The sequence below is a fragment of the Morus notabilis genome, unplaced genomic scaffold (genome assembly GCF_000414095.1).
Source record: "Morus notabilis unplaced genomic scaffold, ASM41409v2 Scaffold245, whole genome shotgun sequence".
NCBI lineage: Eukaryota > Viridiplantae > Streptophyta > Magnoliopsida > Rosales > Moraceae > Morus > Morus notabilis.
In genome coordinates this window covers 145,469-159,971 of record NW_010363297.1, presented here as the reverse complement: position 1 = coordinate 159,971, position 14,503 = coordinate 145,469, and the positions used below count along the sequence as shown (strand labels likewise).

Below are 14,503 nucleotides of genomic sequence, written 5' to 3'. Positions count from 1 at the left end.
TGAATCAGGATCCAAAATCATAATTCTAAATCCATCTACCAAACGCCCCCTAAGGCTTTGTTCTTTTCACAACTCAAATTCTATTGCTAATGTATTTTCTCTCACAAAAATTCAAATTTAACTTTTTTATTACAGTGTTTTCTCTCACATACAACTTGAGTTGTGAAACAAACATACCTTAACTATTTTGACACGTGGCACAATCCCATTAATCTACTTCTTGTATTGAAGATGAACAATTGATGAAAGGGCACGAATCATTCTTGGCAAACAATGCCAAGTGAATTACAATATAAAGTGAGGAAAATGCCTTTGTGAAAGGGACCTAGGAAACAAACAAATTTCACGACCCAAAATACATATGGCCAATACATATATATAGAGGAAAGAGTAAACTTGAAGACCATCATCTTTATTCATCAAGTGAGACATTCCTAACTCGAGTGCATTGATGGTATAAGAGAATCCAAATGAAAACAAAATGAAATTCAAAGAAAATTTCCCCGACAATTATGAAAAGATGAGTTGAGATTGATTCTTGCAACAATATTCCCAGCTCTGGGGACCGGTAAAAATAACTTCGAGGATGAAAAGGACATCCAACATGAGAAGCATTAACTCTGAGATCTACCAACCTCTTGTCTTCTTCTAACTGAAATCTCTTATCGCGGCACGCTGAGACCCAACTCTGAATACATTAAAAGAAGCATAAATATTAGCAATCACTCACTCACTCAAGAAAAATTACTGAAACACATTCTTGCGCACACAAGTCCATAAGAAAACCATTGAATGTTCATGATAATCTTTCAAGCGATCTAAACCCGGAATGACACTACTACATTTGAGCACCTTGCAATATAGAAATTGACAAGTTAATAATCCTTTAGCCAAACCTACAAAGTAAGAAGTACTGCAAATTTGAACGCAGAATGTATTTCCCGCCAATCTTTACTGAACTAAGGTCTTCGGTTAAATATATAGACTCCACAGTGAAAAACGTGTATAGCATATTTACAGTAAAACTTTGACTTCCAAAAGGGTAAAATCAAGCTCTAATGTCTTGCTTGGGCAATAAAGAACCAGATTCATAACTTTTCAAGTTCACATTAAGTACAGCTTGCCAATCACTAAAAGGTCTGCAGAAACCAATCTACTCTGTTGCATCTAGTCGTAAGTAAGAAATGACATAGTAGGATCCTGTGACTGGTCCATTGAAACAACAAACAAGACACTAATAAGATTGAATCATCCACAATAGAACCACTAACACCATCCTAGAACATGAACCCGTCATACAGATTTCTCACAAAGGTGAACTCGAAGGCACTGAGCTTGAATTTCTTATGAAGTGTGAATTACAAAGGTGAACCTGTCCATTATTTCTGAACATGCAGCCTATAGCTTGATTTTTTTTCCTTCTAAAAATTTAAAGATTGAAGAGATTTTTTTAAAAAGCACTAAGCTACCGATGTTTGGAAGTCCTCTTGTTGCATCGGTCCATTTTTCTAGGGTTCACCAACGAGGTCCAACATGTAGTCAGCTAAGTGGTTCGAGTCAGTCCCAGATTGATCTGGAGCTCTCCATCCTATGTAAGATGGTGCTGGCAATGTATCACAACAAACATTGTGATGCATTTCAACAACGCAAAGTAGTTTTGGAAACTAATTTGAGCGCTTCTACATGTTCTGTGAGATATATCTCTAATCAAGCACACAATCAATTTCTCTAACTCATTTCCTCCTCGTACTAAAGGGACAAAAAATGATGACTAATTGGCTCATTAACCAAATTAACTCCCATACCACCAACCCCATCTCCCTACACAAAATTAAATTAAAAAATGTAAAAAAAAAAACTTAAATGATAAATCAAACTAATTTCCTCTGATGTTGACCTTGATGAGTAAAATCTTAACCTACACTATACACCTAAGTGCTCCAGAAAACTCAAACTTCATAGAAAACAATAGAAAATAGACCACTCTTCAGTGATTGGACGTCCTATAGGAAAAACCAACTAGCCTAGATCTCTAGAGGCTATCCATATGTATACTTCAAGACCCCAACTTCAAGCAGGGGCTCATCCAAATTCTTGATATACTCATATGATATACACATACCATTTCTCTAATAAGAAAATCATAACACCATACTACTCATGGTATGATTTTGTATTCCCCTCAGAACAAATTTAGGATTTGTGTTAAAAGTTAAAACAAAGTATATGAAGTAGAAGTTGCCTAAGACCTCTTACTCTAGTGGCACTGGAGGGTTTTGGTAGGGTGGGGGTTGCAGGTTCAATCATGTCTTGTATCAACAAAAAAAAAAAAATATATATATATATATATATATGAAGCAGAAGTTGCATGACAAACATGGTCAAACACAGGGCAAAACAATCTAACGAAGCATTTGCTATATTTTACACATTTGCACTTTGGACTTTATAATATGTTAATGCTAAAAAGAGAAAATAAAAAATGACTTTCCAAAGACATTGAAATAATACCGTAACATAACATTAACAATACGAACTACATATAGCAATTCAATCGGTAAATTAAGGGTAAACAACTAAACATCATCGACATAATGAGAGTACGAGTCTATGAGACTATAATCACATTTAACGATTTAAAAGTCTAATTATCAAATCATAAATATAGAGTTTAAAAAAAAGTTGCTTACAGATAACCAAAAGAAAACACAAAACCTTAGAGACATCAAACTCCAGGGTTGGCACTGCAGAGCATACCCTGAGACAACGACCTCGAACTCCTCGAATCAACGCCCAGGCAAGACGTTAGCCGAGCCGAAGAAACCGCCGTGTGCAGCGGAAGTAGAGATTCAACACAACCCAGTTGATGAACCGACCTGAATTCACAATTTTCAAACTTCCCATGATTAAAATTTCTCTAATTTCGAAGAACCCAATTGAGAACAATACATTATATAATATAACGTGTGTGTGTGCATATATATATATATATATTTGCTTGCCTTGAGAAGAGCGGATGGGAGAGAGAGAAGACATGGGTCTGGCAGGTCTAGAAATGGCGGAATTGAGGAGTGAGAGTGTTGGTTTTGAGAGAGATCTGAAGCGAGACGCCATTGGTGGAGAGAGTAGAGAGCACGGCGGACAAAGAACTTAGGGCTACGGAAATATGAGGAGAAAGGGGCTTAGGGCTTTAGTGGGGTTTTGTGTTTTGGCTTCATAAATTAACCTCTTAACATAAAAAAATTGTCCCCTTTTTTTTCTCTTCTTTTTTGGGGACGAAAATTGTCTGTAGAAGACCGAGTTAGGATGCGTTTTTTTTTTTTTCAAAAAAAAAATTAATCTTAGACCCCATTCATTTCACCGATTTGAATTTTACTACAGTAAAAAACTCTTAGAAACAGTCACATCTAACTTTTTTACTACAGTTTAAATCTCTTACATAAAGTCATATATTAACTCGAATCAGCGAACTAAACGGACCTTAGTAACGGAGATATGATGATGTGGATTTAACGTTAAATTATACGTGCAATTATGGCATTGAAACGTTTTTAATGATCTTTTTTCTCTTGAAATATGGAGAAATCTTTAGGTAGATACTAAAGCCTCGTTCGTTTCGTTGGTTCGAGTTTTCAACTCGAGTTGAAAAGTGAATTTATGTGAGAAAAAATACTGTAATAAAAACTTTAAAAATATTATGTGGGTGTCAATCTAATTTGACGAATTAAAAGTATCTAATATATTATATTGATAGAAATATCTTTATATTCTACCACAAAAATTTTCCTTCATGTTTATTGATAGCAAGTTTCTTCTTGCTTTTTATTCCGGTTTTTTTAGGTACAATGGAGCATAACGCTGAATTGAGCATTCAACATAGGAATCCGAGCATCTTATCACCTAATTTAAGTTATTTGGGAGAGTGAATTCTACTATTTCCATACGTATGTTTCACCTTGTAGTTGAACATGACCCAAAATTCAGTTGGTTAATCAATTGGTTAATTCACTTGGTTAATTAATCAACCCATTGAGATCGGTAGTACCAAAAACCAATACATAAAAGCAAGAAGCAAAACCATGCAAAAGTTCAAGGGGGGAGATTTCTGCAGTTCAAAACTATTAACCATGTTTCACCCTGGCAAATAAGAGCAAATCATATTGACATGGCAGAAAATAACACAACGGCGAAGAGATTCCACGGTTTTCATATCCACTAAAACGATAAGAATAAGAGTAATGCTAGAGATCTCATTTTTTCTATGCAAACTAGGATATGAGTTGTGATATTTTTATTGGTGGATTTAAAAAAAAATTGTACAATTAATATTAAAAAATTGCATCTAATGATAAGAAGATGACAATTCAACATGAGTTGGTATCAAAAATTAAGATAAAAGTTGGGATTCCTAGTGCTACTCAAAGGAAACTTTCGGTACAAGAGAGCACTTCTTCATTGTGGACAGACATCTAACTTGCAACTTAAAAAATGCAAATCTTCAGCTACATATTCCTTTTATATCTCCAACAAGCCAACAAGGGTCTTTCTAGTTTGCTCCTAAGAAAACAATAATTATAATAAATTAGAGCACATGATAAGTATACTACTTCTAGTAGTTTTGGTGCAAATCATCTTGGGCTTAATCGCGTTTCGGCCGCAATTAATTTGTTATTTTGTCAGTATAAATGATTGGTAACACTTGTGCATGAAAGCAATCTAACAGTTGGGATTGTTGTAAAAAAAAAAAAAAAAAAAAAAAAAAAAAAAAAAAAAACAAAAAAAAAAACCTCGTTGTAATTATGCTTTCAAAGCAGACATTGCTTTCCCGTCACTGAATCTACAATTGCTTTTGGTCCTGCTCAACAACAAGATCACATATACAAATTAAGGCTACTACAACCACAATATAGGCACTAATATCTGTATGTTATTCTGTCAGTAAAAAAGAGGAAAAAAAAAAAAAAGGCAGCAAAGTGAGAAAATAAGCATACCGGGCCCAATGGCCAGAACAGTGTTTGATCCTGCGGAAACCTGATTTAAATAAAGGGTTATGTCAAGATATTTGCAGTAATATTTCTTCCTCTTTTTTGTTTTCCAGAGAGAGAGAGAGTTTACAAATAACTACGTATGTAACATCTTAGCTTCAGCAAGTAAATATGAAAGAACTCTGTTGAATACTAGAAGCTAGAACACACCAATGTACACAATGTGTAGCATTAAAAGAGTAAATATGATATCTTAGAGTTTCAAACAAAAATTTCTAACTTGTTATCGTTTGAACTTTAATTACTTTTTAAGATTTTTCATACTAACAACAACTATCCTCTATGAATAACCCACAATTACCTGTGTCCGTCCAGCATCAGCAACAACGAAAGTAGGAAGGCCAATGCTCTCGGCATCTTCTTTCAGCCTATTCCTAAAGGGGAGACAAAGAAGAAAATAAAAAAGTAAAAAATAAGCTTCAAAGCAGATAGATAACTACGGCCAACAAAGGGTAAAAAAGAGGCTGTTCTTATTCAAGGAAGAACTAACATTTCTTGTTGATTTTTGCACGTGACAACTATTTTCGGCTGCCCACATTGCTCCCATTGTCTCAAAAGAGATCGATGACTGTAAAGAATACAATATGGTGCAGGTATGACATATAAGTTTTAGCACATTTGATGAATAAATAACAGATCGAGGACCTATTTTACAGATGATCTGCAGTAACAGCTTTTCAGCAAGTAAAAACTAAAAATGGTGGCAGAAGCACAAAGGCAATAGTACAAAGATTAAAAGGTTTGAGACCATCAAAAACTACTGAGAGAAAAATGCTCCTCAGAGTGTCTAATCACATACAAGAGCTATTGATTTCTTTTTCTTTTTCTGTTTTTTTCCGTCTCTTTTTTGTGTTGGAAACACTTACTTCCTATTCAGTGCCACAATTAGGATTTAGCAGAGAGGGGAAAAAAAAAAGACAAAAAGAAAAGGGAAACATGGATAAGAAAGAGAGAGTGCAAGTTGTTGGAAATTAGAGGCAAGGAGATATAATAACTCAAGTAAGTTTAAATGCTAAAATACCAGAAAAGAGTAATAGTCACCTATGCACAAGTTCAGCATACATGCCAGTTGCAGCATCTGTGAGTTTGTGAAAGAAATATTTAACCAAAATGATCAGAAAAATATATCAGTAGTTCAAAAATGATGGCAGCAAGACATGGAACAGAATAATAATAATAATAATAATAATAATAATAATAATAATAAAAAGAGAGATAACATCCAAAGAAAATATCAAACTAGTAAGAGTCTTACGAGCACATTGCGAAGCAATCTTTCCTGATTTCATCCTTAGGTCTTGTCTGACGACCAGAACCTGACAAGAGTAATTAGAGAATAAATCAATAAGCATACATAAGCAAAGCTACATGATGAAGGTCTTGGAACTCGAACAAGATAAGCGAATAGTACTCGGTTGACAAACAAAAATCCTAACTGAACAAAATTAAATCTTTAAAATGGGACAGCAAGAAACAAAAGTTGGCTAATGATTAACAAACTTCTACAACCAAGACCTAAAAGTTCCCTGCGAGTGAGAAAATAGTATCAACATCATTTATATTCTTTCCATTCATCTTTTCTCTCACGAGTTTAGACAACCATTTTAAAGGTTAAAAGCATAATACATGACATAAATGACATGCTATTGTATTCTCTATGACTCATTGATGTTATAACATAAAGATTAAAGACCAAATATTGTTGAGTGTTTGGAGCCTAATTATTCCCGACATAAAGAAAGCGATTGGCTGAAAATTATGCGTGTTTATTTGTTTGTTTCTGCAACTTTATTGCTCTCGGTAGTAAAGAATTAGGACATCTAATTCTTGAAAATTATAGTCCACCTTCTAACAGGTTAAGCAGAATTTTGGTTATCTTGTATCACATACAAGAAAATGAACACGTGAAAAGTAAACAAAAGATGACACTAATTCAACTTTATCTTCAATTATATGCAAGTCAAGAAACCATTAAATGTGAGACAAGATCGAATTAAAGCAATTAGAATAGAGACGAACCATTTTAAGTTCTTGGTCACCATTATTTGAGACCAAACTTTGAGAGTGCACCTTTCCTGATGACAATTTGTTCTTCGTGTTAGTTTGATTCCCACTTGGCTTTGCTAAATCGAAAAACATCCCCAAAATGAAACCAATAACAATTCCTGGGATGAAATTCTCTGGCCTGAAACTCGAGGTTAACCCTTCTTTATCTTGATTTTGCTGCACATAAATTCTATTTAGTGTCTGAGAACGAAATGAACTAAATTATAGAATTATTTATTATTCTATGTCGATAGAAAACGTACTTTCTTGGCAACCAAACAGAAGGTCCAGACGAACCCATTACGGAAAATGAAGAACTCAACTGTTTGGTTGCTGAGAAACCCATTTCGGAAAATAGTAAAAGGGGAAATTTTAATACCTTCCTTTGAAGCTGGGAAGGGTTCCTGAACGAACCGAACATGGGTCGGTGCGGTACAGAGCGAAGAAAACAATTTTCGGTTTTCTGTTTTCTCGAAGTTGAGAGTTGACAAGCAGAGTAGCAGAGTGGACGGATAGACTGTAGAAATCTGGGAGCTACGGGCCGGACCAAACGGATCGATCCGAAGACCGTTACTATTGGTCCTGTTCAAACTCCCGCTCTAGTGTCTACGCCACGCCGATAGTAAGCCCAAAAGTATTTTCGGTCGGCCCGGCTCGAGGTCTTTTTTTTTTTTAAATTATATATATATAATTGGTATATTATTCTAAAAGTTTTATTTTTTACTCTTAATATCCTTTTAACTATTATAGTTCTCGTATGTCATTAATCAAAACAGTAATTTTGAAACTTCACTTATCTATTTTTCAGAATTTCACATGTCAAATTAGAACGTTGATTTAAAAGCAGTATAGGTTAAACATGAAATGACCATATGACAAAAGTGCAACTGTTCAAAAATCTAAGAGATTGTTCTTTTACAACAAAACTCATAAAAAATTTAAATTCAAATTACAATTTTATTCAAGTTCATGTTCTTTTATAAAATTTAAATTTGAACTCGAGTTTGAATTCGAGTTTGAACTCGAGTTTAGGGCTAAACTCAAGTTCAAGTTTTCCTCAACTCGAGTTCATAAACTCGAACTCAAGTTAATGAACAATATTTTTTCTATTCTTAAAAATGTCATAACGTTTTCATTTTAATTCTGATTGAGATGATTTTTTTTCGATGCATTCATAACGAAAAGACGAATAAAACCTCATCCATATACCCTATTAAAATTTTTCATCACCATTGAGTTTTTATTAAAATACTATCTAAATAGAAATTTAAATTTTGACTCACCCAAACACAAACTCAAAAAGATTCTCAATTCAAATCATAACTCAAATATGCACATTCAAACACAAACTCAAGTTACAACTTCAACTCAAACTCAACTTAAAATCATCACTCAAGTCGAGTATTGTTGTGTTTGAAGTAGGTATTATAAATTCTAAAATGAAGTAATAAAATTAAACCTTACAAGTTGTTTTACTGTTGTTGGTGTTTTCACGATAATTGCCTTCTACGAAAGAATCCGCATATCAAACTTGGGGTTATGAGAAAAGTTAGAAAAAATACCAAAAAATAAAATTTAGAGGTGCAATTTTTTTATTGTAATTTTTTTTCCATCATAGTATATTATTACTGTAGCTAAAAGATGGTGTAGTCTCACCTTAAGGTGATAAATTTTGGGCACATTTAATTCTCTTTTAATTTGAGTTAAGATGTGACTTTATGAGAGCTTTTTACTGTAATAAAAAATTTAGATTTGACTGTTTTTTAAAACTTTTTACTGTAATAAAACTCAAATTCTAAACTCGAATCGGTGAAATGAATTAGGCCATATATTCTTTTTGTTTGGTTTGTATCTACGATTTTATTGTTCCCAGTAGTATCCAATTCTTCATAATAAGTAAATCCTATAGGTGCTTATGGTTTACATTTCATATACACAGGAAAGCCAAAACGAATAGATTAAATGACACGTGGGATAAAACAAACAATTCGGTAAAGTTTTAGCACTTGCATGCTGTGTGTAAGGAATATTTGCTTAAACTTCTGGTCATATAGGAGTGTACACGTGCCTGTGGACAATTCTAATAAATATACCATAACCAAAACAATAAGAAATTCTAATAAATATACCTATAGGACATTAACCCAAAAAAAAAAAAAATTCTAATAAATATACCAATAGGACATTACACCATAATAAGTACTTTAAATAACAATAAGAAATTAATTAAAAAATACACAAAATTGTTGGTAGTGCCCATAATACGTGCCTTAAGGTCTACCATAAACCAAAACCGACTCCAATAAAACTTGGAAGTATTATTCACCATCCATTCCATGATCCACTCCATCGTACGTCCTTTCCCTGCGGCCTACTCCCCCGCTATCCCTCACGTATCCCTCTTTTCCACTCAACGAATTCCTTCTTTATTCCCCTCATAGTTAATATTGTCATATGTATGATATAACTGTCTCACCCTCACCAACTGTAGTAACTCGTAACCGCCATTCTCATCCTAATTCCCTCCACAATTTAAAAAAAAAAAAAAAAAAATGGAGTCCGTCGCCTCCAACTCATCCCCACCACCAAACCACCGTCACCGCCGCCGCCTCGGCCCGCCGCCCCAGCCTATCACGAACCGCATAGTCCGAGCCCTCCACCACCGCCTCCTCCTCCTCCACCGCTCCGATGACGCAGCCACATTCTTCGTCCTTGGCGCCACTGCCAACGTCTACGCCGTCACCCTCTCCTCCACCCCGAGCTGCACCTGCCCCGACCGCGCCACTCCATGCAAGCACATCCTCTTCGTCCTCATCCGCGCCCTCGGCGTCTCCCTCGACGACTCCTGCCTCCGCCGTCGGACCCTCCGCCCCTGCCTCCTCTCCCGCCTCCTCTCCTCCCCCACCCTCCCTGACTCCCTCGCCTCCCCCGGCCTCCGCCGCCGCTTCCACCAGCTCTTCTTTCATCCCCGCAGCGATCGGGCTAATTCTGCCGCGGTAGGACCGGCGTTCGAGGAGGGGACGAGCTGCCCGATCTGCTTGGAGGAGATGTCAAAGGAGGAGAGGGTGGTGGCGTGCGCCACGTGCCGGAATCCGATACACGAGGAGTGCCTCACGAGGTGGAAAAGGAACAGCGGGAAGAGGGCGGTCTGCTGCGTGATATGCCGCGCCAGGTGGAGGGAGGGGGCGGGGATGGCTGCGGCGGCGGTGGAGGAGGAGGAGTACTTGAACTTGGCGGCTTATGTTGATGAGGATGTTGATAATGACAATGTTGGTAATATGGCCGGTGGGGGTCTTTGTGCTGGTTAAGAACGTAATGTAGTTTTAATTGATGAATGGCTTAAATTGATAGTTTGGTTAGTTTTTAGTTCATTTGTAATTAAGACATTTTAATTTACAGCTTAACTATAAATAGTTCTGAAGTGGAACAAATTAATGTTTAGTTGAAAATTTTCGTCCCCTATCATGATTGGTATCCTTCGATTTATGTTAGCTTTGACAGGCTCGTTCGTATTCTCTTTTGTTTGGTGTAGTGCATTATCGTTAAAAGACAGTAAGATACATCTATATATGCTGTAAGTAGGTAATCGCAACGTCAAGTATAGGCCAAAATGATGCAACATTTACCTTAAAAAAAATGATAGGAGATTTTATAACGATATCAAATTCAAATGATACAATCTGGAAAACGACATGAAGTTTGGGGAGGACAACAACTGGTAAACGACACTCAACTGAAAAATCGACAAGGACTTCATAAACAAAATCAATTGAAAACGACATGAAAGTAAAAACAACAAAAAAGGGAAACTAACTCAAAAACCGGATCAAAAGAAAAAACGACTATAGCTTGACAAAAAAACATAATATTGGAGGACGACATCAACCGAAAAAACAAACATTAAATGAAACGACGTGAACACTATTTGTAAAAGCAACCTGAATTTTGGATACTACAAAATCTGGAAACAAAATGAAACAACTCGCAAACGGCATGATATTGGAAAACGACGAGAATAGAAAAAGCAACATGAACCGAAACGACAGTAACCGACAAACGATATGAAAATGAAAAAACAACACAGTTAAAAAAAAAAAAAAAGAAAAAGAAGAGAGAGGGAAAAACAGTATAGAAGTGCGTGCCTTTTGTAGTATGTTCCGCAAATTCGGTTGTGGGGATAATCTTCTTTCCAGCTAAGCAGCCCATCTGCACTGTCTGTGTCTGGTCGCCGCAAATAATGGCGGACACCGGCAAGTTGTCCACTAAAGTCGTCGCCGTCGCCGCCGGTGAAGCTCACACTCTCGCTCTCACGGGTATAACTCTACTCAACTTACTCACCACTTAAAATCTCTACAAATAAAGGTGTTTTTTTTTTGGGGCTACGAATAGAGAAATTGAATCGTAGAGTTATTAGCTAAAAACCATGTTTGATCATTTCCCTATTTGTAAATCTACCTCATTTCTGAAAAAAATGAAAAAAAAGATTACCCAAAACAACCTGATGGCAGACATTAATAATTGATGACATTTCAATGTTGTCCTGGCTCGTATGAACTTAACCCAAGTATTAATTTGATACTTAAATTGAGCCCAGATGAGCTTTTTTCCCCTTTTTTTAATTTAATTTAATTTTATGTCATTTTCATGGTCAAAATTAAATCTTTTTTCTTTATCAATATAATCACTACTATGGAATTAATTATGGGGTGTTGATTGTAATTTTAGGGGACGGGAGAATATATTCATGGGGAAGAGGGATGTTTGGGAGACTTGGAACGGGCAAAGAAGCAGATGAGCTTACACCTGTTGAGGTTAAGTTTGAGAATTCAGAAGAAACAAGAATCAAGTTTGTGGGGGTTGCTTCTGGTGCCTATCACTCTCTTGCTGTTGCAGGTTCTCTTCTTTCTATTGTCTTCATAACTTTGTTTTTCCTTGGCTCAATTTTTGTTTTGATTTTTTCGTTTGAAAGTTGAACTTGGTTACTGCTTTATGATGTTTCTGTGGTTACTGCTTTATTTTGTATATACTAATATTTCCTTCAGTTAAACAACTCCTTCAGAATGAGTTAATTGGGTTGGATTAAGAAAATTTATCGGATGTCAATTTTCTAAATAAATCGTGTGAAGCCTCATGATATTTCTTCTTTTCTTTTCTTTTCTTTTTCTGACTGGTTAATCAAGATTTTGCACACTGTAAAATCTTTCACTCGGTGAAAAATTTAATAAACACTGTGGTCATTGTTTACTGTGAAAATTAATTGCCCAAGGATGATAAAGGTTCAAAATTTTTCACGGGTTTAGTTCATTTTCATGTGTGATTAACGTCTTCTATGAAAAAAAAAAAAGAAAAAGGAAAATGCATGTTTAACTCTTGAGCAGCGTTCTAGATGAATTTGAACATTTATCAACACAACCATTTTTTTTTGGAGAAAAATAACCATTTTTTTTAATGTTTATGTTGAACTAAATATCACCAAGTCATATGACATAATATGCATCGAAGATAAACAACTACAGAACACGTGATATGTTTGCGCCGTATTTTAACAAAAGCTACCTTTTAACTTGAAAAAGCAATAAAACAACTTGATGGAGGTGATTTCTTACTCTTTCAAGTTCTATGTCTGCATTCTGATGGCAGATGATGGATCAGTTTGGTCATGGGGCTACAACATCTGTATCCTTTATAAGGGAAGTATATTTATCTTTTCAGCAATATCAAAGGTTACGAAATTTAGTTACCAATTTTTTCTTCGCATTTCACATATTCTCTCTCTTTTCTTCTGCACTTACTTCCTTGACTTTGAAATGGATGGCCAACTTGGTTTTGATGGAGAGAATTCTGCGAAGCCCTGCTTGCTGGAGCAGTTTCTCAACACGAGTAATCCTGATTCTTCTACAGACGATTCAGAAACAAAGAGTAAAACAGTGAATAAGGTATGAAAAAAACCATATTATGTTGATGCTGATAAGAACCTAAAGAGAAAGCCTTATCTGTATCATTGTTACCCCCTTGTTTTTGTCAGGTTTCTAATATCAAAGCTGGAGGAATGACGTCTCTAGCAATTGACAATCTAGGAGCCCTCTGGATATGGGGCAATTATCTACAGCAAAACAGTAGCCCCGAAGGCGGTTTCTCTTTTGTAAGCAGTTTCACACCGACTCCTGTTCGAGATTTCCTTGGCCACGCAGTTGTGAAGGTGGCATGTGGAAATGAACATGTTGTGGCTCTAGTTAGTGCCGGAGAAGTGCATAAAGGAGAAGTTATTGTATGTTACTCTTGGGGTACCAACAAACACGGCCAATTAGGCCTCGGAGATAGAGAGAGCAGGCATCGCCCTGAAATCGTCAAAACGTTTAACCAGGATTCCCCTTGGGCAGCTTATGAGGTAGCGTGTGGGGCTTTTCACACAGCTTTGCTTACGCACAAAAAGCGAGCGAATGGCACACTAGAAAGCGCGTGTTGGACGTTTGGCCTTGGAGAAAACGGCCAGCTTGGACATGGAACCACCCAAAGTACCGTTTCTCCTGAACACGTCAAAGAATTGCCTGATTCTGTGCATCTGATATCCGTCGACTGTGGTTTGTTCCACACCAGTGTTGTTTCATCTGCTGGTGATGTGTGGTCATGGGGAATGGAGAGGGGTCTTGGCCTTTGCCCGGACGCTAGAGTAAGTGCAGTTTCTGGAGATGCTACCTCTCCACTACTTATTTCGTGCAGTGAAGAGAATGCTAAATTTCAAAATCCGATTCAAGTCACATGCGGAGCTGCTCATACTGTTCTAGTTGGAAATGATGGATATAAGCTGTGGGCTTGGGGCAGGGGAAGAAGTGGGGTTCTCGGAAATGGCATCACAACTGACTGTCTCACGCCCACATCGGTGTCATGGCCTGAACTAACAGAGGATCCTAAGCAAGAGGAAACAAAGACTGTTGGTGAGGAAGACAAGGGTACCGAGGAGCAAAAAGATTCTCAAGAAGTTGCTGAAGCAGATGAAAAGTTGAAGGCTCTTCAGTTGAGACTTTCAACAATGGAACAGTATGTTAGCCTACTTCATCACTCGATTTTCGGGAAACCCTACGAAGAGAAAGATATCCCGACCTCATTGCTGAATTCAGGCACTTTTGACATAGCAAAGGAATGGGAAAATATGTTAGAATCAGCGGATCGTGCCAAGCTTATGAGACTGGAAATGTTCTATCGGAACATGCTTTCGGGTGTTAAAGATCAGATCATGAAGAAAAGGGTCTTGGAGGCTTTAAAGGAATGTCTCTCAAAGGGAAACTAAGGCAAAGCAGTAAATTTTCATTTTTTCCTCCATGAAATTGATCAGTAGGCTTATGTGTTGTACTCCAAATCCAAAAGGAACTAATATCTTCAGCCTTGTTGAGTATCTTTAATTTTTAATGTGT

At 36.5% G+C, this 14,503-nt stretch overlaps 4 protein-coding genes across 6 annotated transcripts; 2 read left to right on the top strand and 2 right to left on the bottom strand.

Moving 5' to 3' along the window:
* Nucleotides 1–391: 391 nt before the first annotated feature.
* Nucleotides 392–3,211, bottom strand: LOC21394002. 2 transcript variants are annotated; one of them, XM_024169516.1, is made up of 3 exons: nucleotides 2,999–3,211; nucleotides 2,758–2,876; nucleotides 392–688 (listed from the first exon to the last, which is right to left on the bottom strand). In XM_024169516.1, exons 1-3 carry the CDS (start codon nucleotides 3,112–3,114, stop codon nucleotides 663–665), a joined length of 261 nt encoding a protein of 86 aa, XP_024025284.1. In that variant the 5' UTR covers nucleotides 3,115–3,211; the 3' UTR covers nucleotides 392–662. The 2 variants fall into 2 exon arrangements, 1 of the variants encoding a protein (XP_024025284.1); XR_002902708.1 differs by lacking the exon at nucleotides 2,999–3,211 and having other exon boundaries at nucleotides 2,716–2,790.
* Nucleotides 3,212–4,376: 1,165 nt separating this feature from the next.
* On the bottom strand, nucleotides 4,377–7,568 carry LOC21394001 (peptidyl-tRNA hydrolase 2, mitochondrial). Of its 2 annotated transcripts, XM_024169515.1 has the most exons (9): nucleotides 7,471–7,568; nucleotides 7,065–7,268; nucleotides 6,301–6,361; nucleotides 6,087–6,123; nucleotides 5,536–5,613; nucleotides 5,347–5,419; nucleotides 4,992–5,031; nucleotides 4,788–4,855; nucleotides 4,377–4,557 (listed from the first exon to the last, which is right to left on the bottom strand). In XM_024169515.1, exons 1-8 carry the CDS (start codon nucleotides 7,510–7,512, stop codon nucleotides 4,806–4,808), a joined length of 585 nt encoding a protein of 194 aa, XP_024025283.1. In that variant the 5' UTR covers nucleotides 7,513–7,568; the 3' UTR covers nucleotides 4,377–4,557; nucleotides 4,788–4,805. The 2 variants fall into 2 exon arrangements, with proteins under 2 accessions (XP_024025283.1, XP_024025282.1); XM_024169514.1 differs by lacking the exon at nucleotides 4,377–4,557 and having other exon boundaries at nucleotides 4,750–4,855.
* Nucleotides 7,569–9,402: 1,834 nt separating this feature from the next.
* On the top strand, nucleotides 9,403–10,545 carry LOC21394000 (mitogen-activated protein kinase kinase kinase 1). Its single transcript, XM_010104097.2, has one exon. The coding sequence runs from the start codon at nucleotides 9,644–9,646 to the stop codon at nucleotides 10,397–10,399; it is 756 nt and encodes a 251-aa protein (XP_010102399.1). The 5' UTR covers nucleotides 9,403–9,643; the 3' UTR covers nucleotides 10,400–10,545.
* Nucleotides 10,546–11,237: 692 nt separating this feature from the next.
* Nucleotides 11,238–14,491, top strand: LOC21393999 (probable E3 ubiquitin-protein ligase HERC4). The gene is made up of 5 exons (XM_024169507.1): nucleotides 11,238–11,404; nucleotides 11,817–11,984; nucleotides 12,732–12,767; nucleotides 12,903–13,027; nucleotides 13,117–14,491. Exons 1-5 carry the CDS (start codon nucleotides 11,329–11,331, stop codon nucleotides 14,377–14,379), a joined length of 1,668 nt encoding a protein of 555 aa, XP_024025275.1. The 5' UTR covers nucleotides 11,238–11,328; the 3' UTR covers nucleotides 14,380–14,491.
* Nucleotides 14,492–14,503: the final 12 nt, after the last annotated feature.